Source organism: Micropterus salmoides, unplaced genomic scaffold (genome assembly GCF_014851395.1).
Source record: "Micropterus salmoides isolate LMB-PRFRI ecotype aquatic unplaced genomic scaffold, ASM1485139v1 Ms_hic_scaffold_22, whole genome shotgun sequence".
Classification (NCBI taxonomy): domain Eukaryota; kingdom Metazoa; phylum Chordata; class Actinopteri; order Centrarchiformes; family Centrarchidae; genus Micropterus; species Micropterus salmoides.
In genome coordinates, this window is record NW_024041373.1 from 5,001,096 (window position 1) to 5,028,326 (window position 27,231).

Genomic DNA, 27,231 nt, shown 5'->3' on the forward strand with positions numbered 1-27,231 from the left:
TAGACCGTAGTCTTTACTTGTGACATTTACAGGGACCCAACAATTCCCAGCATGAGTAAACACTTGGTGACAATAGCAAGGAAAGCAGGCAGAAACACCTTTTCCTGCCTCCAGTCTCAGCCCTTTCCTCACACCGATTGTGCTCCTGAAAGGTTTGCTTAGATTTCCACCCTTCTAACCCAACCAATAGAACGTCAGGTGTAGCATCAATGCATGTTACTAACTCAACTTCTTCCCTCTCCTGTAGTTTTGTGCCTTTTCGTCCCTCTCCTCTCTGCTCCTGTCGCTTTCTGCAGGTGTTTCTGGATCTGTGGTTAGAGGCTTTCTGCTGCCCTCATGTTCCTCCTTAACAGCCGTTGGTACAATTTCAATAATATTGCCATCATGACAAGTTTTAATCATTTTCTGTAGCACTACCGCCTTTACTGTTTTTGATTGTGTGGATATTGTGTTGGGTAAAAACATTTGCCGTAGCCGTTTCTGAATAGATTGTTGGTTGCACAACAGCTCTTTACCCATTTTAACCGTATTTTACTGTTTGTTCCCCGCCTGTGAAAGTGTGACGCTAGATGCATGCTTGCCACCCAGAATGACAGTTGTGACTTCCACATAAAGGTGACGCCCCCCTGCATGCTCATCTTCTGTGCTGAAAGATAAACATCAGGGGGAGAGGGACGCTGGAGTCGTGTGTGTAGATTTACATGAGTGGACACCACAATTCTGGTTCTGTCACTGTATAAATTTTGGATGTCTAATGTTCTGTTGAAATAAAAACATGCACAAATCCATAATTGTATTAAGATAACTTTATAAAAAATTCTAAGTTAACAAAGCGGTTGTAATAAAGTACCTTTGGATGCAACAGCAAACTGTGTTTGACATTACAAAGTGATAAAGACGTCAACTGAACAGACACTTAAACATTTTAAAAAGCATTTGATAACACATTGACCCTCAGAGGGTGATGTGGCGTTGGCTGGCAACCTGGATTTTAACCCTCTCATTTAGAATTTCCTTCCTCAAACACAAAACAATGAAATTTAAATGAAGTAGTACAAAGTCTACAAAAAAAAAAAACTAAACACAGAATGTCAAGTACCATATATTGCCACAATAACACAAACGTTACCAGTGCATCTGCAACCATCTGTGTGCATGTCCAGTGTCACCCAGTAAGCTATAATGCAGGCTAAAATATACCCTAAAGAAATAAAATCAACAGACTGATGATACTTTGTGTATTTTCTGTTCAGTGAGTTCTGGAACCACATCAGTCTGTAAGACAGGCAGACAGATTAACCATTCAAAATGGGGATATATACAAAAAAGACAACACCTTATTCTTTGGCTTCTGAGCAGTGGCTGTTTGCTGCTAATAGGACTGCACTGAAAGGTAAACCACAACCACACAGAAAAAAAAAAAACACCTGTGGGCCTATGGATGTCTGACTACTTTCTCTGGGATGCATTCATTTCTTAATCTAACGGCCACGCAGCCGTACGTTCATCCATAGTGTTCTTTGGTAAATTTACAGCATGTCGTCGTCTCCTCCTCCGTACATGTCGGCCAGTTTCTTGAAGCGGGGTCCCCATTCACTGAGACAGTCGTAGTCCTGGTCTCCGCTGCTCGACGAGTTCAGAGAGGAGAGGCTTCCTGCGTCAGAGCCGCCTCCTTCATAGTCAAACACCAGCAGGGAGTCATAGGGGGGTGCGGTCGGGTCGTTGTCAGCTGCTTTCAGGTTCTGAGAGACAAACAGAGGATATACTGTATGTTCTCATTTTACACAACTCAAACTAAACAAATAAACAAGCAACTGGGATTGAGATAGTGCTGACCATAATAAAGTGAAGAAAATCTTTGTGTTTACTCTGATAAGATGACTCAAAGCATTTAAATAAAAGTGAAATACTTTCACAGGGAGATGTTTGAAAAAAACACAAAAAAAAAAACAAAAAAAAAAACACTAGTGCAGAATTTCGAATACTAAATTTGGAAAAATGGGATCATTTGTGATTTCAAACACTTTACAATATATTTGACTCACATCATCAATGAAGTTGCCGATTTCCTCCGGGTTGGTAGGGCGAGGCCGGTACATAGGAGCTGGCATGAAGTTGGGCACCACATCGTTCCTGAACACCTCAGGCCGGTTGTCCAGACCACGGTGCAGAACACTCAGATCATAGTCCTGATGGAGAACAGATTTAGTAGCTTTCATTTTAACAATCCGTCTGTGCATTTCAACAATAAATGTAATGTGGTATTGACATCTTTATATGGAACGTACGGTATTCTGCCTCCGTCTCCTGCTGTTAATCTACTCATTGTCTGCCACCCATACTCCTCTGGCAGACATTTTATTTGGCAATGGTATATAATCATGTTGACTGTCGATTACATTTAGTAGAGGTACGTGTACTTAAAAGAATTACAACTGATGCTTTCTACTTCTACTCCACTACATGTGAGAGTGAACTATATCTCCACTGTGGTTACCTTACAGATTATTATGCATCAACAGTAAACTTTATGCATCTCAACTACCAAAAATGTGGAAAACTGCCAATGTGTTTCTTACAATGATAATGTTACAATATCATGAATGAATAAAATAAATAGGGTTTTGAATACTTGGACCCCTGTCCATTGTCATGCTTTGCATAAAAAAAAACAGCCTTTACATGTGACATTTAGCTTGAAGTAATAAATGTATTTAGTTATGGTTGAGATTCACTCACTGTGATAAAGGGTCATAATTAATCATCTCCTACTCACTATAACTAATCAATAAGGCACCAACTCAACTCTGAGCAGACTTCCCCCCATCAAAAAAAATGACTGTGCAGAGGTGGTGCTTTCATTAAAACCACCATCTGATCTGAGGAACTGATGATCTACTCATGTTATAATATGTCAAGTTGGTAAACATCAGACTTGGCACAAACTGAGTGCTGACCAGCAGCGCTGCTCGACTCTGGCTGCTTTAAACATGCGCTTCAACATCAGTTGAAATGTTTTCTGCTCCTGACTTTGATGTACTGCCTTGATTATCTCAACTGTATGATAACAGTCTGATTGAGCCGAATCTTAAAGGAATCAGTCCAAACCTGTCTAAATTTACCTGATCGTCCTCTCCGCCCCCCTCTTCATCGTAGTAGTAGATGTTGTCTCTGATATCGTCGTCCTGCAGTAGAGGCTCCTTCTTCTCTACTCTTCTTCTTCTCGCAAACAGCAGCAGCAGCAACACCAGCACTGAACATACAGAGCACAGAGCTTATTACAACACAGCCACACGAGTCACGACATGTCCAAACAGGACATGAGACTGTCTGCAGAGTTCACCATAATCACTACTGGATTCATTTAAATTACTTGTAAACAAAGGTGATTTATCCAACTAATAAGTAGTATGTGTGTATCATAGAGTGACATGTTCCTTCATCACCATTAACACACACTGTAGTTTATTTGGACTCAGTGCCACCGCTAGAAACTAGAAATACCACTAGAAATACCAAATGTGGATTAATCCACTACTGAAAATAGTCCCCCCCCCAAAAAAAAAAATTCTAGTGCACTGGCCTTAAAACTACCTACAGCTGGTCTGAACCTCGTGAGCTATGAAAAAAGTATCTTACAAGGTTCTACTCCTTGGCTTCCAAGTTACAATTTATTTACATCTCCAGTCCCTGGAATTATAATAAGCGTCTTTTCATATTTAAATTAAAATCAAATATCAGACTTACTGAGCAGCAACAGGATGCCTCCCAATATCCCCAGGATTGCTGGCAGGTCGGTGCCACCTATTACACGGCTATCACAGGTGACATCTTCTCCAGAGCAGTCACACACTTCGGCCTGGACCATGTTGTCCTGCTCCATACCCATGTTGTCTGAAACCCTCAGGACCACAGTGTACTCTCCACTGGCCAGCTGACTGGTTAAAGTCAGGATGATGCTAGTTTCTGCAACAAAAGGAACAGTTACATAACAACCCATGCAGTGCTCGAGTTAGTCATTTTGGCTACGTTCAATTCATTTTTTCCCCTCCAGATCCAATTTTGTTTGACAATTCATATAACTGTTTAAATGCGGCCCATATCAGACTCCAGTGTGAACTGTCCGCGGCCTGAAAGTGATCATGCGCAGAAGAACGCCACAACGTCACATGCAAGCACACTGTTGCAGGCTACAGAAGTAAACAAGGAGCAACACAGCTCCGGTTTGCTCACGGGAGACTCACGGGTCACATTTCTCCTGAATGTGTTCACAACTTCCTGTTTACAGTTTCTGGAGCTGTCAACGCAACTGGCCCACAAGTCCCTCCCCCTCTAGGGCCCGGTCCAGGCCGACTGTGGGCCAGCAGAACATGACACGCACATGTGAGTGGTTTCTATCACCGATTCCACCAGCTTGAGCAGGTCCTCTGAGCAGTTTTCAGCAGGAACAACATCTTACTCTTGTCCCCCTCTAGGGGAGGGACTTGTGACTTGAGGTAGGAGGAGGAAGAGAGCCGCATGTATAATAATGACAGCTGCTCTAGAGTGACGTCAAAGTTGCATTAATTCTCACACTATCATAAAAAGATCAAATCTGAGTCACACATCGGCATAAATCGGATTTGGGTCACATTGGCCTGCAGTGTGAACATAGCCTTTGTCTGTTTCCAACAGTATTTTGACAGAAATGCTGCTTCTCTCGGTCTACCCTGATGGAGTTTTTCAATGCAACAGTGGCCAAGTGCAGCTCATGGTGGTGATGGTGCAGTTGAAAAGACACATTGTGTGAGAGACCCGGGTTCAATCTACCAATGTGTCCCTGAGCAAGAAACTTAACCTCTTAGTTGCTCCAGAAGCGTGTGACCTCTGACATTTATTACAACTGAAAGTCGCTTTGGATAAAAAGCGTCAGCTAAAAATTATTTAAAGCACAAAATAACTTCTCCGGGGAGCAGGAAACATTTGATATTGAGTCATGTATTAATAGTGTACATACTTGAGTCGTTCATCCGAGCAGTCCAGTTGGTCTTTGATGAGCCCTGTAGAGAGACGCTGTACGGAGCACCAAAGCCCGGTCCATCTTTATCCGTTACCGTCAGCAGATGAGGAGCTGAGTTCTTGTTACACACCTGGAAAAACATTTGATTCAAGTCCTTGTTTATGCTCTTCATATTACTGCACACCAGTGGCTTTTGCTTACTTTTTCCTCTGAAGTTAGAAATGAATTGATTTAACTTCATTTTGTCACATCTTGAAGATTAGTATATTTTAAATCCCACCCATCACATCATTCATCCAAAACATGTCCATTTTAAATTTCATCTGCGTTACACTCGCTCAAAACATGATGACTGAAGTGTTTGGGAAAGGAGATGCACCTTGATTTTGCGTTCCTCAATGGTGGGTGCATTGTCATTGACATCTTCAAGCTGGATCACTAGAGTACCAGTTCCTGTGGCAGGGACTTCATCTGGTGAGATGACACATCAGGAGAACAAAATACACTCAGTTCTAGTGAAGCTAAAAAACCATCACAGCAAGATAAAATTCATATTTAGATAGCTTTTTGGCCCTAAAGCAGTGCTGATAATCAGTGTGTATAAGTGTAAGTCTTGGCTCCCACCTACCGTTGTCATATGCACCAATGAGTGCTGTGTATTTGTTGTTGCTGACAAAGGTGGACTCTCTGTCCATGAGGCTTTTCACCTTAATCAGACCTGTTTCTTTGGCCACGGTCAGCCAGCCTGCAGGGTCTCTAATTATTTTATACCTGGATAAAAGAAAATAATCACAGAAAGATGCTATGCAAGTGAGCCGATTACAACAAACACGCTCCATGAGGGGACACAGAGTCTGGGCCATTTGAACAACATTCAGTTGATATTTACTATATTCTAAATGTGTTCTTTGTGATTTGCTTGCACATGGGATGAATTTAAGCTACAGACATTTCATGTTTCACTTTTCCCTTTGCCTAAATGCTCAAAAGTCTATCTAGCAGCCACACTTAAACACACACAGAACATTTATCAATATGGCGGCTGCACTTACAGTGATTACAGAATTTACCCATGATCCATTTTATTATTATATGAGTCATTATTATCAGGTGAATCCTCTGATTCAACTTCTAAAGCAAAGTTATTCCAAATAAAAACAGTGAATGAGTGTTCACTGATGCCGACTGTGGGCCAGCAGAACATGACACGCACATGTGAGTGGTTTCTATCACCGATTCCACCAGCTTGAGCAGGTCCTCTGAGCAGTTTTCAGCAGGAACAACATCTTACTCTTGTCTAACAGAACATGCGATATGTTGGAGAAAAGCTAATGGTACAAAAAAAAGATTTACTATATTTTACAAGACAACTAGTAAGACTGTAAATCCTTTTTGCACTTTTGTTTCCATTAGATTTATTTATTTCAATCACTCTTTGAAGCCCTTAAGGGGTCACCTAAACAATCCTGTGATTAAATACATTGTTCATAATAACATGGTTCATCAGGGTTTGCTCTTACATGACTTTCTGTTGGCGTGCAGTGTCTGGATCAGAAGCGGTGTACTGCACCACATCACTGTCCACAGCGAGGTCCTCTGGTTTGGACACGACCTTCTCTGTTGGGTCAAAGATTGGCGCTTCATTGACGTCCCGCACAGTCACCACCACTGTGGCGGTGGCAGTGGACAGAGGGACAGCAAAAGGAACCTCATTCACCACTTCAACCAACAGAACGTGCCTGCTGGTCTTCTCAAAGTCAAGACCCTGGTTGGATGGAAAGAAAAGCACAAGCCCAAATTCCTTCTAAATCTTTGTGTTTTAACTTGATTAGTAACAGTGATTGCCATTTAAGAAACTGGAAAAAGTCAGAGAAAAGCTATAATTATTAAATCAATCTATAAATAAAACATTTGACATATCTTGAATATCATGGCTTATTTGAGAACTCCTGATTTCTTCCTACCTTGGCAGTAGAAAGGATTCCTTCATTTTTGTTAATCCCTGTTGGCACAGAGAAAAGTCCTCCGGGATCACCACTGACAATTTTGAACTTGGCGTTCCAAGCTGGGGTATGCGGTTCATCACCATCGGTTACCAACATCACAACGAGCTGAGCGCCTGCTTTGTTTTCATCAACTGTTGCGTTATACTGGGGAGAATGCAGGGGATGTGTTAAAAGGTGTGTGAGTGAAAAACCGACAACAAAAACTGGAGAAAAGGCTGTTTGATAACTAGAATAAATCCTCAACTGTAGCCTTCATTGCATGGTCTGTTATCATGCAGTTCATTAACTTTAAGCCAATTATTTGATCACTGACAGAAACACCGATCCAGTCCTACTTAACTACCAAGTAACACGACCATCTTACTTGACCAAAAGTTATTGTGTGAGCTAACTTTTCTAGCAAACCAGTTGTTGCCCTAAAGTTGGCAATGACCTTTTGCTAGTCCAGAGTTACTGTGGAGCTTTATGTTCTTGTGCTTCATTTATGCAGTTATGCAGGATGAGCATAACTGACTCACCGCAAAAGAAACTTGTGGCGTAAGCCACGCCGCAAATGCACAGCTGGCCAATCACAGTGCAGTATAGCACACTAACTATGGCTGTGCTCCATTGACTAATGCAAGGAGTTGTTTTGGTCGAAGAGACCTACCCAGCTTTACAGGAACAGGGTTGATCCTTACCATCATTGTGCCCATTGTGGTTCACTTTTACTGTGAATTGTAGGCTTTAGCTTCTGTCTTTATTTTTTTTCCCCCACTTCAGTTTGACAGCCTGAATACAACCTTCAAATGAACACCACAACTGCAAAAATGTCTGCTTCTTTCTGAGATCGCTTTTCCCAAAACAGTACAATATTAAACAATATATTTCTCCAGGGAGTGAAGTAACAGACAGGTGCAGCTGCCAACAGTTTGGCCTTAACAGTAACTAAGGGCATGGCTTAGCGAAGGGTCAATTGTGACAGATACAAATGGAAATTACAGTACTTTTTAAAACACTAATAATATTTCTGTTGCGTTTTTGGAAGGGACACTTCAAACCACAGCCCCATGGACACAAGTATGTTGTACTTACGGAGTACGGTACTTACAGAGGACTGAGTGAAGGCTGGAGCATTGTCATTGCTATCTGTGACAGTAAGGATTACTTTTGCTTGTCCAGTCAGCCCTTCTCCCTGCATGTCTGCTGCTTGGACCACCAGTATGTACTCTGGGTTGCTCTGTTAGAAGAGAAACAATGAATTAACTCAACTGGAAGACTCAACATATTGCTGCCATTTTACAGACTCTGTTATGACAGAGTGGGACAGAATGCATTCATGAACTTCTGCTTTAAATTTCAACATTTGAGTAAATGTGCACTTTCAAGACACTGCCTTCAAACTGGGGATAAAACCCCAAATCTATGCCAGCCTGATGTGATTGATCATAGTAGTATTGTGTGTCCCTAAACTTGGGGACATTGGTCTTTGACTGCAATCCAGATTTGACATTATGAAGATTGATATTATAAACTACAGACAGCTCTTCTTAACGGCAGTATTGCTGGATCTCTTTGATTTCTAATGAGTACAGAGCAGTCTTGTTTATGCGCTCTGATTATATCCCATCTCTCATTGTGTCACAACTTGAGCCCTTTTTTCAAATAAATCTGAAATGAGCTAGGTAACGTTTGACAATCCCTGAATTTTTTAAATCTCACCACCTTTAGTTTACAATAGCGGTGGGCCCTCCCTGTATGTGTCTGCTGTGTTTGTCAGCTCCAAAGTCGCCAAAAAACAGATCATTCCAATTGTTTAGCTGTGAAAGCACGCTAAGACAGGTGAACTACATTTTCAAAGCCTTACTTCTCTATCTAGCCCAATGCCATCAACTCTGATGACTCCAGTGTTTGCATTGATGGCAAACAGGTCAGGAGGATTTGCTGGCAGCTGGCTCATAATACGGTAGCGGAGATCTGCGTTGTTAGTACTTGAGTCATCAAGATCTTCAGCCACAACTTTAATGACCTCAAAATCTGGAGACAGACAAGTCAGAAGTTAAAGAAATTAAGAACAGAAGTCAAAATGAAGTACATGGGCTTCTCACAGTATTCTGAGCACTTTTGTCTCCCTTCTGACAGTGAGACTAATTACACAACATTGTAGACACATGCCTCAGACCTACAGGCTCTGAGTTACTGCTGTGGCTATATTGCTCACACGTCAGCTCTGCCAAACCAATCACTGCTGGTTGGCATAAAACACTTCACTACTGCTTTGCCAGTGCGGGAATGTTGACATTTACCTGGCAGTGATGGGCTTAAATAGCATTGTGTGAACTTGTTTGGTGAGCATTATATAATACACAAAAGTCCTACACTAGCTTTTCAGAGGGGTTTTACAAAATTGACCTGGGTCATGCAGGGCCAAGTGTATGACGACAAAAGTTTTTTGTAGGCAAAGTTCCTATATATTTTCAATTTCAAAATTCCTTACTTTTTAAGACTTCTCTGTAGATTTTTTTAGACCATGATTGACATCTGACCCAAAATAGCTAGATGTTTATTATGTAAAATATTGGTTTATTTCCCCTCATATGGTGGACTAAATCACTTCAAAATAAAAAAACAGTGTCAAGCAATGACTGCTAACCAAAGACTGACTAACTAATGACAGAACAATAATCCCCGCCTGCCTGTCGTGTCCTGAAGTGTCCTTGGCCAAGATACTGAACCCCAAATTGCCCCTGGTGGCTGTTCCGGTGTATGAATGTTAGTTTCTTTTTGAGAACTTAGGCTCAGTGTGTGAATGGTGAATGTGATGTTGTGTAAAAGCACTTTAAGTGGGCTATACAAATACAGAGCATTTACATTTAGACAATTTCCAGATGAGTAATAAGGATCAAGTAGTGTGCAAAGTTGTTTGATTTTGCAATTTGACACACCATTGCCCTCTACAACAATAGGGGGCTTTGGCTTAATGAGAGCTCCAACTTCAGAAGTGCACATTCATGTTTTTCAATTTACATCTTCAATCTTCGGCCGACTGGTAGGAACTGCCAGTGTGAAAAGACAGAATATGCACAATAAACACCACATTTTCAATTACTTTAAACAGTCACACCATCTGATCCACGACACATAAGAAAAAACTAATTATTCACAGATACACAGTGGATATTTTGAGCATGTGTTTGAGCAAGTCTTAATGTCCAATTTAAAGTTAAGTCCAAGTTAAACTAAAGATCATTTAGAGAGCAGCTTTTAGCTTTAGGAGGCGATCTCAGAATGAGGGACTGACTGGACGTGCAATAACTGGGATTATTTTTTCCTAACTAACTGTACTGAATAGCTTAAGAGGTAAGGTCTACTTTATCACTTAAGTAGAAACAAATCAAGTGGAAAATATAAATAAGTGTGTATAAAGGCTACTACATGATAAAAATGTTGTATTATTTGGAACATTTAGACATTTTGCTCCTGAATCCACCCTTCTGTTGCGATCAGGATAATACTCAAAAAAACCAGCACAAACTGAAGGTTTGATCCAGATCAAAACCAGGATTGGATTAGGTGATCTGATCCAATTTCAGGATACTGTTTTTCTTTTAAACAACCCATTTTCAAGATTTGATCCAATAGCCGGAATCTGATCAGATTACTTTTGAACAACTGGGCCCTGGATACAACATTGTCAAACAATACTCACCGCTAATGGAGATCCCAATAGAGAAATAATTAAAGAAACATTACAGAAATGTCTGTTTATGCTGTCAACTATAGTTCCTAGAAAATAAATGGTAAAAATTTGACCAGCAGGTCAGGAAAATAAATAAATCTGAATTGGCCACAATGTGTTGGAACAGGTCCTGGATTTGACTATCAAAGCTTGGGAAAATTCCTTGGCAGCTGTGACTTGCTTTTGAATCTTGCAATGCAGTTGAACAGCGTCAGCCATCTTTTTCAGGCTTAAATAAGATCCACTGACATACAGTACCTTTTGGTGAGGACTCAGCAACATTTTCCCGGTAAGTGTCTTGAGTGAAAATAGGTTTGTTGTCGTTCTGGTCAATTACATTCACTGTAATATTCATTGGGGACTCAGCCTTTCCTGCACCATCTGCCACAGCATGCGCTTGAAACTGCACACAGACAAACACATTTGTATTATAAAACTGCAAATGCAAAAATAACCCATGAAACTCTTTCATACATCACTAGAGCATGCACAAGGGTGACACACACATTCCCACCACTAAATCTGACATTTAGTGTCTGTGCACAGCAACTGTTTTCTGAATGAGCAAAGTACCAACAGGGTGAATGTTTGGAACTACAATGATATATGCTGGCTTTAAAGACTAACTGAACAACAGACCACTGTCTGTACCTCTGTGTGTATATTGTGTAGGCTGCCTCCCTCCCCTCTCTTTTTCTCTGTTCCTCTCCTGCCCTCTCCCCCCCCACCCCCCCTTCACCCCAACCGGTGGAGGCAGATGGCCGCCCACCCTGAGCCATGGTTCTGCTCGAGGTTTCTGCCTCTTAAAAGGAAGTTTTTCCTTGCCTCTGTCGCCTAGTGCTGCTCTTGGTGGGAACTGTTGGGCTTCTGTAAATAGCATCATGGAGTACGGTCTAGATCTGCTCTTTTATGAAAAGCGCTGTGAGATAACTGTTGTGATTTGGCGCTATATAAATAAAATTGAATGTTCTGAACAAACATCTCCAATTGTGCTGATTAGTACACATTTGTTCATTGGTAGCTACTCTACGTTCAATTCTGATTCTTAACTGAGTCAGCAGAGAAATAGATATCCCGTAGAATTAAAATAATTTAACATTATAAAACGGGTAGCTCAAATCAAGCAATCTGATTGGTTCATAGTAGTGATATAATGAGCATATACACTCACCTAAAGGATTATCAGGAACACCATACTAATACTGTGTTTGACCCCTTTCGCCTTCAGAACTGCCTTAATTCTACGTGGCATTGATTCAACAAGGTGCTGAAAACATTCTTTAGAAATGTTGGCCCATATTGATGGATAGCATCTTGCAGTTGATGGAGATTTGTGGGATGCACATCCAGGGCACGAAGCTCCCGTTCCACCACATCCCAAAGATGCTCTGTTGGGTTGAGATCTGGTGACTGTGGGGGCCATTTTAGTTCAGTGAACTCATTGTCATGTTCAAGAAACCAATTTGAAATGATTGGAGCTTTGTGACATGGTGCATTATCCTGCTGGAAGTAGCCATCAGAGGATGGGTACATGGTGGCCATAAAGGGATGGACATGGTCAGAAACAATGCTCAGGTAGGCCGTGGCATTTAAACCATGCCCAATTGGCACTAAGGGGCCTAAAGTGTGCCAAGAAAACATCCCCCACACCATTACACCACCACCAGCAGCCTGCACAGTGGTAACAAGGCATGATGGATGGCATTTTCGTCCTCAGGACTGCCGCATACTGGATGTTTTTCCCTTTTCCACACCATTCTTTGTAAACCCTAGAAATGGTTGTGCGTGAAAATCCCAGTAACTGAGCAGATTGTGAAATACTCAGACCAGCCCGTCTGGCACCAACAACCATGCCACGCTCAAAATTGCTTAAATCACCTTTCTTTCCCATTCTGACATTCAGTTTGGAGTTCAGGAGATTTTCTTAACCAATCACATGGCAGTTGCTTCAATGCATTTAGGGGTGTGGTCCTGGTTGATTAGATAATTGCATTAATGAGAAATTGAACAGGTGTTCCTAATAATCCTTTAGGTGAGTGTACAATGTGTATGATGTTGAATTTCTTAGCACAGATTCGTATCACTCAGCGACGAACAGGGTTCCAGTTATAATCTGAGCTTTGTGCTGGTCTCGGCCCCATTTACACCTGGTATTAAAACAGGCGGAGAAAATAAATAAGAAAAGAAAGAGAGATCATTGCTCGCTCACACACACAGGAAAACAAACAGACCACTACTCGCCCCGGATGTCTTTGATATTGCAACAACGTTCAAGTTTCAATAGCCTGTTCAAAAGACTATTGCTCAAAGAGGGACACAATTCTGCCCTTAATACTAAAGTGTTATTATTTTACAAACTATGCTGGCCGCCGGCACACAGTAGCAAGCATATCATCATTTAAGCTCACGTTACCAAATTCAATCTACCGACGCTGGACAGTTTTTAGTGGCTGCATAACAAATGGCAACCTGCAAATAGATATAAATAAACAGTTCTAACAATCTAGCCTTTGATGTATGTTGCTTAGCAACCGTCTGCCTGGTGGAGCTACTTTTTGTATTCATAAAGCAATGTTTGTTGATGAAATAAAGTCAAAGCGCGCCCGTTGGCCTACTTTCTTTTTTCCATACTTGGCAACAGTTTTATAAAAGCAATAGCTCACCTCAGGCCGTGGTATCTGCTTATTATATCAGTTTAACGGGGTTGCTTCGCGTCGAGCCGAACAACGCCCCTTAACTGTTGTGAGCTATTGCTTAATTCACACACTCCAAAGTGTGGAGAGTACAGTTGAAGAATTGAAAATAAAATCCTTAGGATCAACTTGGGACATCTCGAACAATAAATCAATCAATCTCTGACGGCACCAACAAAAAGTGAACACTATAAGCCAAGTCAAGGCAGGACTTACTGGCCGCCTGTATTACTAGATCGCATAGACTACAGGTGCAAGACAGACTGGTCCTTACTTAGCATAAAATGGGGAGTAACAAAGTGTGTTCAGATGTTTCCCACAACTCCCTGTTTGATCCTGCAAAGTGGACAAAGAGTGCATACATGTAAAAGACAATCAGAGAGGATGCTTACCGTGTACTTGTCTTGTTTTTCTCTGTCCAGTGGTTGTGTGAGATACAGATTGCCATTGTCTCTGTCCATGGTGAAAAGGCCAACAGGAGGCTGATCAGCTCCTGGACCAGAGATGCTGTAATAGATCTTCTTTACTTTATCTTCACTAGAGCGGATCTGAAAAACACACCAGGCCCGAGTTACCCCCCGTCACCGACAACATAACTACAATATATCAAAGATATAAGAATTGTAATTACAGCAGTGGAAGTGGCGCAGGGGTCTTTGAATTATGATACAGTTGCATTTCAATTGTGTGGCCTGGTTACAATGTTCTACATGTTTAGTTCCTCTTACTTGAGATATTTTCAAGGGGTAGGGTCCTTTGTGATTCTCAGAAACACTGATATCAGGAATAACCCATTCTCTCTTCTTCCTCCTCCTCAGGCCTTCACCAGATTTGGGGAAATACAGAACAGGAACCTCTGGATCAGTCGCACTCTGGAAGAACATGCACATTTGTAGTCAGTCCAAATCTAAACAAACACAAAAGCTGATTTTAAGGAAAAGCTGTTTCGTCTTTTTACCATTTATTCTAATCATTAGCTTAGTATTTTCTTGAACATCATATATGTTTTTCCACAGAGAAATCTACAAAGATTATGAAGAGACTTCAAATCATCTACTCTTGCGTCAACATAATGGGTGCTAAAATGTGTCATATAGGCGCTATGGTAAACAATTCATCAAGTACAGTAGTATAATGAAAACACTAACAATAACAAGCTTGCCCCTTTACAGACAGCCACAGAGGGGCAGTGTTTGTTTAAGAAAAACAGGTCTGGGTGCAGAGCCTTAGTATAACTACATAGGGTCCTTTAGGATTGATTTTACGATTTAATTGCTTGTTTTAAAAACTATAAATGGGTTGGCACCTTCTTATTTATCAGAACTATTACATGTTCACACCACTTATAAAGCACTGAGATCATCCAATCAGATGCTCCTCGAAGTCCCCAGATCCAGGTTAAAAAGGTGACTGAGCCTTTTCAGTGGCTGCTGCTAATCTTTGGAATATTTTACCTGTTGAAATAAGAATTGCTCGGACTGCATTTTCAAGTACATGCTAAAGACCCACCTCTATTCATTGGCCTTCAGACAGAGTTGAGTATAGACATCGACTTTTTCTACTGTTGTGTATTCTGAACCTGGAAAGCACTGGGGTCGTTTTTAAATGTGCTATATAAATGAACTTGACTTTATTGTTCCAGGCACTTGATAAACAATTGATGCACGTCGAACCTACACAGCATATTTTCCACAAAATGGATTGTTTTGAGTTATTTATACTACAAATGGGATGGGAACTCCCTTCAGGCCCCTTCAATATTGTCTCTAATCCTACCTTTGAGTCCACTTCAGTAAGGTGGTCCTGATGGTTGTGGTCTTCATGGTGAACATTGTGGTGGTGCCCATGGTGGTGCCCATGGCGCAATACTCTGACAGGAAGAGTTATTTTGCGACCTTGCGAGTCCCATGACTGGATGAAGAAGTCCTGGTGTCCTTCATGAAGAATAACCTCTCTCTTTACCTGGAGAGTGAAAATACTCATCAGCGAAGGCCAACATAGAAGCAACTGTTTGATTTAAGAAGCTTTCTACATGACAAAATAAAGACTTTGAGTTGGATGGGTAAAGTTGTTTGGAATCAGCATACAACAACTTCAGATGGGCTCAGGTCAATATTCAATTCAATTTTATTTATATAGCGCCAAATCACAACAACAGTTATCTCACAGCGCTTTTCATAAAAGAGCAGGTCTAGACCGTACTCTGTAATATGTGGTGCATGTAAAGAAAAAAAAAGACAACAAAAAGTACACATGCACTCTCCACAGAGCTACAGCTGCCACTAGGGCCGGGCGATGTGGCCAAAAATGTTATCACGATAAAAACATTTCACATAATTTGATAGATAATCACAAAAAATTTTAAATCATTATTTTTTACAAGTTTGGCTGAATTTTGCTCCCGAGTGAAAATTGAAGAAACCAGGTAGTTAATTATGTGGTTAAATTTATCTTTATGGTCAGAAAGTGACCAACACTTAACAAATCTGAGGTACAACATTCAAAACTATCATGATAAAATCTTTTTCAACAAATATGATTAGTAAATCTTTTTTCAGTCCCCTTTCCTCAAAATATTTCTATTAAATTAATAAAATTTCAAAAATATATTGGACATTATATTGTCATTGAGGGAAATTATATTGTGATAATATCACCGTTTTATTGCCCAGCCCCAGCTGCCACATCTTGAATGGAATTCAGTATGGATATCATACTACAAAGTAGTGTTTTTTTATTGCACATCTGGCTGAAACCACTTAAAATAACGAATTACCATTACTGTAATTGAGTAGTTTTATGTACTTGTACTGTAAGTTGTTTTTATAATCTGTAATTTTACTCTTAAGTATGTTTTGTTGAAAGTATTGTACTACATTTTAAATCACAGCCATTACTGAGTAAAAAAAAAATTTACGTTTGCTCGTGCCTCACAGACAGGACTGACTGACTGTTGCTACGGAGAGTCCCCAGCTGCAGTAGCACATGGATCATGCGTAAAACAGCGTCGGACTTCATCCAGCCAGAGGGAACGATCACTGACTGTCTGAGAGGGAGCGGAAGTCACGGAGCGGCCTCATCGTGCTGTGAACGCCCTCTGGCTGGATAAAGTCGGGCTCTCCTGTTTTATGCATGATCCATGACGATACGGAAGATTTAGAAGCAAATGGAAAAACACACACCATGACATGTCTTATTAAGAGGAGCCACCCTCCCCTGTAGTTCACACCCTACTTGTACCACAGGTAGTTGGTAAGAGTTTCATAGTTTGGTAAGAGGCTTTGCTCAAATTAACCATAAAAACATTGGTGCATGACATTGCTAATGTTGGTTGGCACCAGCAACCTGCTGGTAGTTAATTATACTTAAGCCTATGTTAATAAGAGTTATGCGAACACCTATAAAGTCCCATTAAAATTACCACCTATTTGAATGTTGCTTAAATAGGGATATGACTTTACTTTCGGTTTTTCACATTTTCCTAGTCCAGTGCGGCCCACCAAAGTAATCTGTTCTGCCACAGTTTCATAAAGAAGCAAAGACATTCACAAAACTTCTCATAACAATAAGGTGTCGTATCGTTTTGCACCATTGCTTTGTATCTATCTAACTAACTAAAATCTGGCTTTGTGCCCTTATCAAATCACAGAAGAGCACGATATAATTAAATAAGTATAATAAGTTAAAGGTTAAAAACGTAACCAAGCTACGTTTACTCTGAGTAAATTTTAAATGAGCTAATTTTTTATTTATTTGTACTTAAGTAAAAGTGCTGTTACATTGATGAATTTTTACTTAAGTACAATATTTTAGTACTCTTTCCACCTCTGCTGAGAATTTATATTTTAATCCAGTTGGTTTCCCAATTAGCAAACCATAGGACTGTAACATGCAAGTGTTACATCTTAATCAGAGAGAGAACCCCCCCCCCACACACACACACACACACACCACAACCTAACCTATTACTTTGTATCCAACCATAGTTACCCAAACCCCTAATCATTGACACTCCTATATGGGTCGAAAGATATTGGAGAGATGAGCATTAGAAACTGTAATTTTGCAATCAAGTGTGTTAAACTGACCGTCAGTGTGCCGTCCGTCTGGACTTTGAAACGACTGTCATCACTGGTAAAAGTAAATCTTGTGCGGTCTGTGCAGTCAGTGAAGTCCACTGAAATTGGACAAAAGAAACAAGTATCTGTTACAAATGCAGAACATGAAAAAAAATTAAAATAAAAAAAAATAAAAACACATGTATTCAGTAACAACAAAGTAATGTACATCCTTTTACAAAAGACAGAACTCCACCAATATCCTCAAATTTCATTACGGTCTCCAGGCAACAGTGATGCTGATTAAACTGCTACACCGTACATATTCAACAGGCTGCAGTCCAGATCAGAACACAACAGAAGGAGGGACACAAAGGGACAAAATTCCACCGAACCTAGACCGTTTTTATCACCTCACCTGTCATTATGAAGCCGCCCGCTAGTGGCTGCATGAGTACGACAGGTTGCTGTCTGAAGAGATGTAGGAGCTCCAGTTGAAAAAGCAGAATGGCATGTTCAAAACTAGTCAGAGTTTAAGGATGCGTGGACAGATAAAACAAGTTCATTCTGCCTATGACACACAACACAAGTGTGCTTGATTTACAGTGAAACTGGTGCAACAGGAATTTTACACTACCACCTTCTGCTTCTATTAAAGTGTAGGGCTATTGTTTTTTTGTTTTTACATAGAAAGAAGCTTTGTTAAACTACGCATTAATCTAGTTCCTCATGCAGTCTTGTTATTGAGAGCTACAATCTTTTGTGACCAGTTTACACAAAGTAGTAGAGATGAAAGATTACATTTTTCCTGGCCAATTACCGATTATTATTATTATATTTTATTTTTTTAAAGGTCTGACCTGCCAATTCTGGTTTTGGCAGATTCAGATTTTCTTTTTAAGAACTATAATTGACAGAATGTACAAACATTTTTAACTTTTAATTATTGGAAAAATTCTCTTTAGTAGGATCCACTTTAGCATTGGCTTTTCTGACCGGCATCCATTGAATTGGACAGGGTTTGGTTTTAATTTTAAAATATTTTTGAAAGAATACATTACCCTATTTCTAGTAGCCTGTTATTTCTGATCTCACCATTATAATTCTACTGAATTGTCCACCTTATTTTAGCTTTACTCACAAATGACAGTTATCTGCTCACCTTGCATTCCCTTCAAACACACCTGTCTCTCTCTCTCTCTCCCCCTGTATCTGTCTGCTCTGCCTTCATTGAGCGAGACCACCGTGGTACTGAATGACAATCGGCAATGTTGTGGTCACTGCTGCGTTACCTGATCCGTGCTTTAAAATATCCACCTTGTCCGTGTATTTTAAAAGGTATTACAAGATGAGCATCTCTTTGTGCGTTTCTCTGCATGTGCATGCGTCTTCAGTGAAGAACTACAACATATTTCAGCGTGTGGTTGTGAGAATAGCTAGTTACCGTCTGTGCAGCTGTACGCATGCCGTGAAACACATTGCAGCGCAGCAATACTACATTTGATTGTTCAATGCAAAAGTTCACCTACACCAGGTGTTTGTTTTTTCCTTCCCAAACAATTGTTGGGGCACTTTAGCTGCTGTACTAAACAGAAGTTATTCTCAAAAACCTCTTGCGCTAACCTGGACCAGGCTCTGTACCGAATTTAATGACAGGAAAACTAAAATTATCTTATCATTTAGAAAGCAGACGATTTAATTTCTCCAAATTGAAACTACAATCACAAGCCACTGCTTTCCAAGCACGAGTTTTGGTCATATGTGATACAAATATTTATCCAAATGTTGTGAAAATATAGAAGTGACAAGGGCTGGGTATCGTTCAAAAAGTTTGTCGGTACAGAAACTTTAACACCAGTTCCTGAACTCTGTTTTTCTATACAAATTTTATCAAATCTAATTTAAACAAAATGACATTACACATTAGCGTACAATTACTCACTTCAAAAGGAGGACACTGTTCAAGACATTGTTGAACATCCAACTGTCATTCTGAGAAAATGAAACGACCTGTATTTCAGTCTTGTATATAATTATTATTACTTCTTTATGTATTATTTTGTTATTTAACTATTTTGATTTGTTTTAATTACTATTTCTGGTGGGATGTTTGTTTTTCATATCTTATAAATAAAACACTTAAATAAAATAATGCAGTTTTCAGGTTGTGATTTCAAAAGCAGAATAACTGATTTTACTTCTCCAGGTGAAGCACAGACCCTTCACCTACCAACACACCCAGGAAATGACTGACTGATGACTGACCCAGCGCTGTGGATGAACTCACACTGATATAGCGCATCAAGAAATATCTGCCAGGACAGGACTGATGGGCTACATTTTCTAGTAAACAAGCAACGAAAGACCAGACCATTCAGACTGTGACAATCACATGACTCACCAATCCCTTCACTTTACTAAAGAGCCCGATATGTGGGCCAAAGAGAGGACGACACTTATGCAGATTACATTTAAGGTGAGACACTAAAGGCAAAATCGTCATTTTCTCATGCACTTTAAGATTTTGGAAAAATTTGCTTTCATACCATGTTAGACTAGTGAGACTAGATTAGATTCTAGTCACTAATGCTGCATACAGAGGGACTACTGGGTCTGCACCATCTACCTAAACTCCATAATACAAACTTACGTTCCTTCTCGGCCGCTACGCTCCTCTAACGAACGCCGCCTGGCTCTGCCATCCCTTCACACAAAGCAATCCCGGTCCTGGCTATTCTCATCTGTGACATCACGATGGTGGAACGAGCTACCACATGTCAGAGCAGGAGCGTCCCTCTCTAACTTCAAGAAGGTCTTGAAAACTCATCTCTTCCAAGAACACTTCTTATAAACACCTCTAACATGCACTTCCTGTGCTCTGCTTCTTCTATCTACTTACAATTACCTTGTATTGATGGCACTTTTTTGTTAACTCTTCCTTCTTTCCCTAGGTATTTACCCCATTGATGCCATACGTGCTATGAGCTCTTACTAATATGTATTGTCAGTTGTAGATCTCTGCTTTGTTGATGCTTATGTTGTTCCTCAAATGTAAGTCGCTTTGGATAAAAGTGTCTTCCAAATGAGTAAATGTAGTGGAAAGAAGTTGCCTAAAATACACATCAAGGTGTTTATTTTTCTACAGTTTGTCTATTTGGGTGTGCAGATTTCTCCTAACTTCACCAAAATTTGGCATAGTATACTGCCTAATTTGTATGTTTAAACATAACATTTCAGAAAACTTGTAAAACAAAAATTAATTGTCCTGATGGAAATAATCAAAGGCAGTTACCTCAAAATTAGTTTTTCCTCACTCTGAGATGGAAATCTCCACTTTAGTATGGAGTAATACAACAAGATATCCAGAATATCATCGGTAGAAACATTTGAGTCTAATATGTGAACAATACAATAATTTTGAACCTGACTTAATCCAGTATTCAGATTTCAGTTCTTGAAATAGATAAATGAGTGCATATTTCATTAGATACTGCCTCATTTGCATATTTAGACATAAAATTCCAGAAAACCTGTAATGCAAAACAATATTGTCTTAAAGTAATCAACTAGGAAAGTTTCATGGAAATATCTATTAGTTCAATTATTTACCCTATTCACCAGCAGTGTCTCGTTTCAACAACAATATAGAACACTGATGTCTCTGTATTCCGTTAACCCCTGCAATGAATCTCTTTACTTGTACACCAAGTGACTGTCAAAGCATGAAGATGAAGTTCACCCCTGTCTGTAACCCAGTGCATGCTGGATAGGCTCCAGTGCCTGGTGACCCTGCACAGGATAACTGGTATGTGGAGGAGCTTTTCTGTGGAGTCTGAGCGCCTGTGTTTGCTCTTACTCTAAGATAAGAAGCAAGCTGCAATCAGGTATGTAGTGATGTCATTTTAGCTGTATTTGTTTTTTTCAGTCTGTCTCTTGGTCACAACAGACACCTCTCTGACATTCAGATTTTTCAGAGGGCTACAGGGTAAAACTTTGAGGGGGAAAAAAAATATAAAAGGACTGTTTTGCATGTTATCAGGTCTTTTCAAAATTCTCTTTCGCCATACCTAGCTACATAGCTTCAATTTCAAATATTAACTGTTGTTAAGCAAGTGTTTAAGCTACTCAGAACAAGCCAGAAGTCTCATGACAGTTTAACCCTGTGTTAGACAACAAGCAAAGATGTGACAAACACATAGACCACACCACAGAAGCAGTTACATATTCTGCTGAGACAGTTGAAAGAAAAGAAAAAAAACAAACACCGCTCCAGACCTGATAAAAATGCAAAACTCGTAGTATTTTCTTATCCTAATTTATTTCTTAAAGTTCTAGTCTAGTTTAAACTGAAACAAAAACAACTGCTCATTTTCTGTGTGTGTTTGACATCATTTGAAAAGCAAGGCCTGCAAAACAGGCTCAGGGACATTGTTTTGCCCCGCAGCATCACAGGATGTGCAGAGTCAGTGCACGTTGAGACCTGAAGTTGTTTGCAAGAACAATGTGAACAGCTAATCTGTAGAAGGCCATCTGAGGAGCACTTCACAAAAGCTATCAAATTTCATCTATGGCTAGCTGCTCCCATAACAAAATAGTTATTTCTAGGTTGTGCAATCTAAATATCCTTATATAAAGATAATGACTGTTGGAGATGAACAGTGTGTGTGTATTAGGCAATAGAGACCAGCTTCCTGCATTGTTCTTACCTTTGCCCAGTCTCATGTTCCGATTCAGGTGCTTTCGGTTCACGTTGAAAGTCACCATATCTGACTTGAATCCAGGTACACATGTTGGCTCCTCGGCAGGCACTAAATCTGAGGCCTAAGAGAGGAAAAACAGCCTTTAAACTAATCACAATCCAGATGTTTGGGACATGCGAAAACTGCAGGCTAAAGTAAACTTTCAGTCTGATGTAGTGAAGAAACTCAATTCTGTGTGTTCATGAAAACACAGCATTTGAAACTATTGTAATCCCTCACCAAGGTAAATGAATCATTGTGTCCATCTAGGACTGCAACTTACAAATATGTTCATTATTGATATATCTGCCAATATTTTGATTCATCTCCAAGTTTGGTCTATAACATGTCAAAACACATGTCCATCACAAGTATGAAGATAACAAGGTGAGGTCTACAAATGTCCAAAAGACATTCCATTTAAAAATTATGAAAACAAAAAGCTACAAACTTTGTTTATTTTTATTATTAATGGTTTATTTTAGTAGGGACTGAGACAACTTGCTTAGATAAATTGAAAATAATCATGTCTGTAAGTTTATTATATTGTTTTAGCAGTTGCTAATTCGCAACACCCAACTCTAAAGTAACAAGTAAACCTATTATCAAAATTGATGTCAATTACTCCACTCTGGGTCTATTAGGCCTAACATTAATCATTGTCATTCTGAAAACGATGTCTAAGAAAAACCTCTAGATGACCGCTGACAGGTTCAGACAAAATCATTTTTAAATAAAGATTCTGTTAAAGCTTTGGTTCTTAAATGTTGAAGAAATTTGACATGCTTACAAGAAAAGGTAAAATCCATTTGGTGCGAACAAAGTGTAAGTAAGTAAGTGTCGCTGTCTGGAGTTTCAACAGAAACCTGTTGGGTTGAAATTCAACCTGCACACAACGTCATCAGCGGAACAAGGGCGAGGCCCGGGAAGAGCCCCGGAGCCGTCGACGAAGGGAAGAAGCAGCAAACTAACACACGGCCACTTTAAGCTGCCTTGTGTGTTAGGGCTTTAAAACATTACACCTTCTCTTCAGTTCAGTTTTATAACATGGACGAAGCAGCACTTATTTAAATCCAATCTCGCCACTTCCGTTCAGTTAAATGCAGCGCGGAGCCGCGGCAAGTGCCTCGACTAATAGAAATCAGACTTTACTGAAAGAAAGAAAGCTGGTTGAAACTATCCTCAGAAATTGTCAGAAGTAACGAAGCTTTCTAACAATCTTAGTGTTCTAAGTTAACATATGTAATGGGTAAATTAAGTAAGTTAAACACCAGTTATTTTAAGTGAAGAACAGAAATGGCCGGAGCCGTTCGAAAGTTAAGAGTTAAGTTCCAGAGACAGCAGGAAATCTCACCTGAAGGACCACAATCAGAATGAACAAAACCGCGAACCGAGCGGTCCCCATTTGTCTGCAAATCCTCTTCAAGTATTCTTCGCCGGTTAAACTAATTGTGTTTATATTCCTTCGCGGCCTGTCGTCTTGTGTCCTGGAGGTAGTTTCTCTAACTGAGTTCAGCTGGACGCGTCGCTGCAGGTACGCTCAGCGTATGACGTCAGCTCACAGGTGCGCGGCTTCCGTGTTCCTCATATGGTCATACAGGTTGAACACGCCTGGAAGGACAGATACCAATAGTTTCTGTTTCTTCCTCTTCATGAATAACCAGCAGATATACCGCAGATAACAGTCAAAACGCTAACAGTGTTGTGCTTAACCAGCAATGAGCTGTATTCTAAACTTTATGTCTGACTTCCTTGTATCACTAACTCCCCCCTTCTCTCTCTCTCTCTCTCTCTCTCTCTCTCTCTCTCTCTCTCTCTCTCTCTCTCTCTCACACACACACACACACACACACACACACACACACACACACACTCACAAGGCAAAATTGACAACACTATATTATTAACAACGCTTATCTTCATATTTGGTGAGAATTAGAAGAATCCGATTAAAAGCTACCCTGCTGTGGGAATTAAGATTCCACCCATGGTTGTTCATCAAGAATGGCTACCAAAAAATATGCACCTTGGTGAGGACTGCTGACCAAAACAATTTTTTACTTGTAAAGTCATTAGTGCGAAGCCAACCTAAGAGCTTTCAAGCCATTAGTGTGAAACCAGCCTTGAACAGCGCTCGAAAACCAGTGGAAGTTTCAGGTTCCCCATTTTTACTTAACTATATGAGTTCCTCCCCTAATTCACAATGGTGAGACAGGACAGATTTCAGAATGTCACATACACAGATAGTAGGCAAGACTGGATGCATTTAATATTGATGCTGTCTTTACACAGCACACAGCTCACTGCAGGACACTCCCAAGAGGGGTGGCACTCAAATACAGCTAATCCAGAAGTGGTATAGTGGCTGATACTAATTTCAGGATGTGTCAGTTCAACTTCCTTTTTTGACCTCTGTCACTTGTGCAACATCTCATAAATCACTTGCTAATAGTTTTTAGTACACAGAGATATAAACCATTTTCTTAATGTGCTCATTGAAGTCATTCTATTATGACATCAATAATTAATCTCCAAGAAAAGAGCATTTCCTTCATCAGTCCATCCTTTTCTGCTCCTGACTGTCTGGACATCAGCTGACTGAAAGACTAGTAGCTTAATGGCCTGTGCTGTTACCTGATTTGCAGTTAGAGTGTCTAAGGGATTACTGCCTGCCATTGTTTCCCAAGTTGCTGTTAAGATAAAATGTATTAGGCAGGCATAAGGTAGCAAGGCAGTAATGGCCAATTGGCTTGTGACTGGTGTAGTACAGCTTTAAAGTGTGACAGCTGTGTTTTCATATACAGTCTATGGTCCCAACCAACTTGAGCTGGATCCCCTGGAAGCCAGACTAGATTCTCTATTCTTCCCCAAATGAGACAGCCACACTCAGATCAAAACTCATTGTGAACTCGCAAACATTTCAAGATTTAGGGTTGACCATAGACTGCTGACAAAATATGAATAACTCTCAGAAGACATGAGCAACTTATAATACTACTACGTTGACAGTATGAGTTGTCCCCTCCAACACATGATGGACAACTGACATTAGTGTACAAGGCATTTTCCCTCTTAAATGGCGTACTGTGGTTGACAACATATCTAAGCTGCTAACAACAAACAGTGGATTATGTTCATTACTTCCATTTGTAGCATGAATGTTTTAAGAAATATATAAATACAGGTAGTTTGTGGATATTTTAACATAGAGTAGGCTAGCTACAAACAGGGATTATAGTATGAAGTGTTTGAATGTAACTAGCTAACATCAGTGGACAAGCTAACCGACAGGGCCTAATATTCTCTGTGTCAAACAAAAAGCAACTATAAAAAAACTCCCCATTTAAGTATTTATGTCAGTTGTGTTTAAATAAGCACTTCTTGTGTAACATTACAGTGTGTAAATGCCATTAAAGTATCTTTAAACATTTTAAGTGGAACTTACCTAGTTGGGCACTCTCCCTCTTGCTAATAGGCTAGTTAGCAAGTCCTTGCTAATGTTTGTTAACTTTATTCCACTTACTCGTTTTACAAACAACTAGAAAATTAGTGATAATACAAAATCAAGCACCAAATCTCAATGCACTTACTATGATAAACAGGAAGTTTCAGGAGGAGGTCATGTTAGCTGCTGTGCGTGTGGAATATTGTTCTTTTTCTTTTTTTTTATTGACTGGGGACAGTGTAAAACATCGCCGTAGTTAAGTCATTGAATCCACACAAAATCAAAAGCAGCTGTTCATATTTCTTATCACAAAGTGCACAATTATAATAAAGACAAAATCAGAAAATAAATTAGGCCTCCCTGATGTAGGGCCATTATAATTTCAACATTAACTGTATTCACAAAGGTGAGTGTTTTTTGTAACGCTAACAGTAGAAAGCTAAAGTAACAGTAGCGTTGTAACATGCGAAATTATTTACGTTTTTCCCTACCTATTTTTCATCATTCAACAATTATCTCTAGTGTGAGCAAAGGCTTGAATGTTTAGGCCTGTATAGACTTCTGGACAGATCTGAGATTTAAGAAAACATATTTTGTGTTCTAATATAGTGTAACCATCAAAGCGCCTCAGAGTGAATAAGCGTGAAAGACGGGGACTTTTCTAAATGCAATTAAGTGATGTTATCTTTTGCTCTTCCCATCCATCAGTCATCCATTCTTCCCACAGAAAGACAGAGGGATGTGGGAGAAGAATGATTGGTCAGTTTACAGTGGCCAGCACTTAGCAAAGGGTCAATCTGGGATGGTGAGGGAGAGAGGGAGAAAAGAAAAGAGGAGGAATGGAATGAGGAGGCAGGGTGGGAGCAAAGCAGTGAGCAGTGTCAGATTACATCATTAGTTTGTTGAGTTTGAAGAGTGAGTGATTCACTTCCTTTATGTGTGGTCATGGGTGTGCATTTAATGTCAATGTGTAGAATTGGCTTCTATGTCACATTTTGGTTTTTGGTTATCATTGCACAGTGCAGGGAGCTTTTGATAAGAGTGTCAATTAGCTCAGCTTTATTGGCATGAATGTATAACAACAGTATTGCCAAAGCTACATATAAATTACATAAGAATAATTAATTTCATACATTTCATTAAATAAGTAAATAAAACAGTTAAAGTTGTGTTTCTGTGTGTGTCAATAAAAAATAAAAAAGTAATAACAAAAAATACATAATGTTTCCAGATTCCATAAAATAAATATTAAAAATAAAAGTAAATAAATGAAACAGTAACATATGTGTGTTATTATAATAATATATTAAAAATTTAAATAAAATAAAATAAGTGAAACAGTAACATGTGTGTGTAATTATAATAATATATAAAAATTTAAATAAAATAAGTGAAACAGTAACGTGTGTGTTATTAATAATATATTACAAATTTAAATAAAATAAAATAAGTGAAACAGTTACGTGTGTGTTATTATAATAATATATTAAAAATTTAAATAAAATAAATGGATAAAACCGTAAGTGTGTGTGTGTGTGTGTATTAATAGACAAAAAATAATTATTATTGATTA

At 39.5% G+C, this 27,231-nt stretch overlaps 1 protein-coding gene across 1 annotated transcript; it reads right to left on the reverse strand.

Moving 5' to 3' along the window:
- Positions 1-788: 788 nt before the first annotated feature.
- On the reverse strand, positions 789-23,917 carry LOC119917376 (B-cadherin-like). Its single transcript, XM_038737684.1, has 18 exons — positions 23,568-23,917; positions 22,181-22,295; positions 17,505-17,593; positions 15,193-15,378; positions 14,145-14,288; positions 13,809-13,964; positions 10,982-11,126; positions 8,852-9,021; positions 8,096-8,224; positions 6,964-7,149; positions 6,520-6,764; positions 5,628-5,770; positions 5,379-5,470; positions 4,997-5,129; positions 3,748-3,966; positions 3,123-3,253; positions 2,046-2,189; positions 789-1,742 (listed from the first exon to the last, which is right to left on the reverse strand). Exons 1-18 carry the CDS (start codon positions 23,616-23,618, stop codon positions 1,530-1,532), a joined length of 2,691 nt encoding a protein of 896 aa, XP_038593612.1. The 5' UTR covers positions 23,619-23,917; the 3' UTR covers positions 789-1,529.
- Between the last annotated feature and the right edge of the window lie 3,314 nt (positions 23,918-27,231).

Coding starts and splice junctions, on each gene's coding strand:
- LOC119917376 (XM_038737684.1), bottom strand. CDS start 23,618: ATGGGGACCGCTCGGTTCGCGGTTTTGTTCATTCTGATTGTGGTCCTT. Junction 5,771..6,519: donor GCACGCCAACAGAAAGTCAT/GTAAGAGCAAAC, acceptor TCTTTTATCCAG/GTATAAAATAATTAGAGACC. Junction 1,743..2,045: donor TCGGCAACTTCATTGATGAT/GTGAGTCAAATA, acceptor TTTGTCTCTCAG/AACCTGAAAGCAGCTGACAA.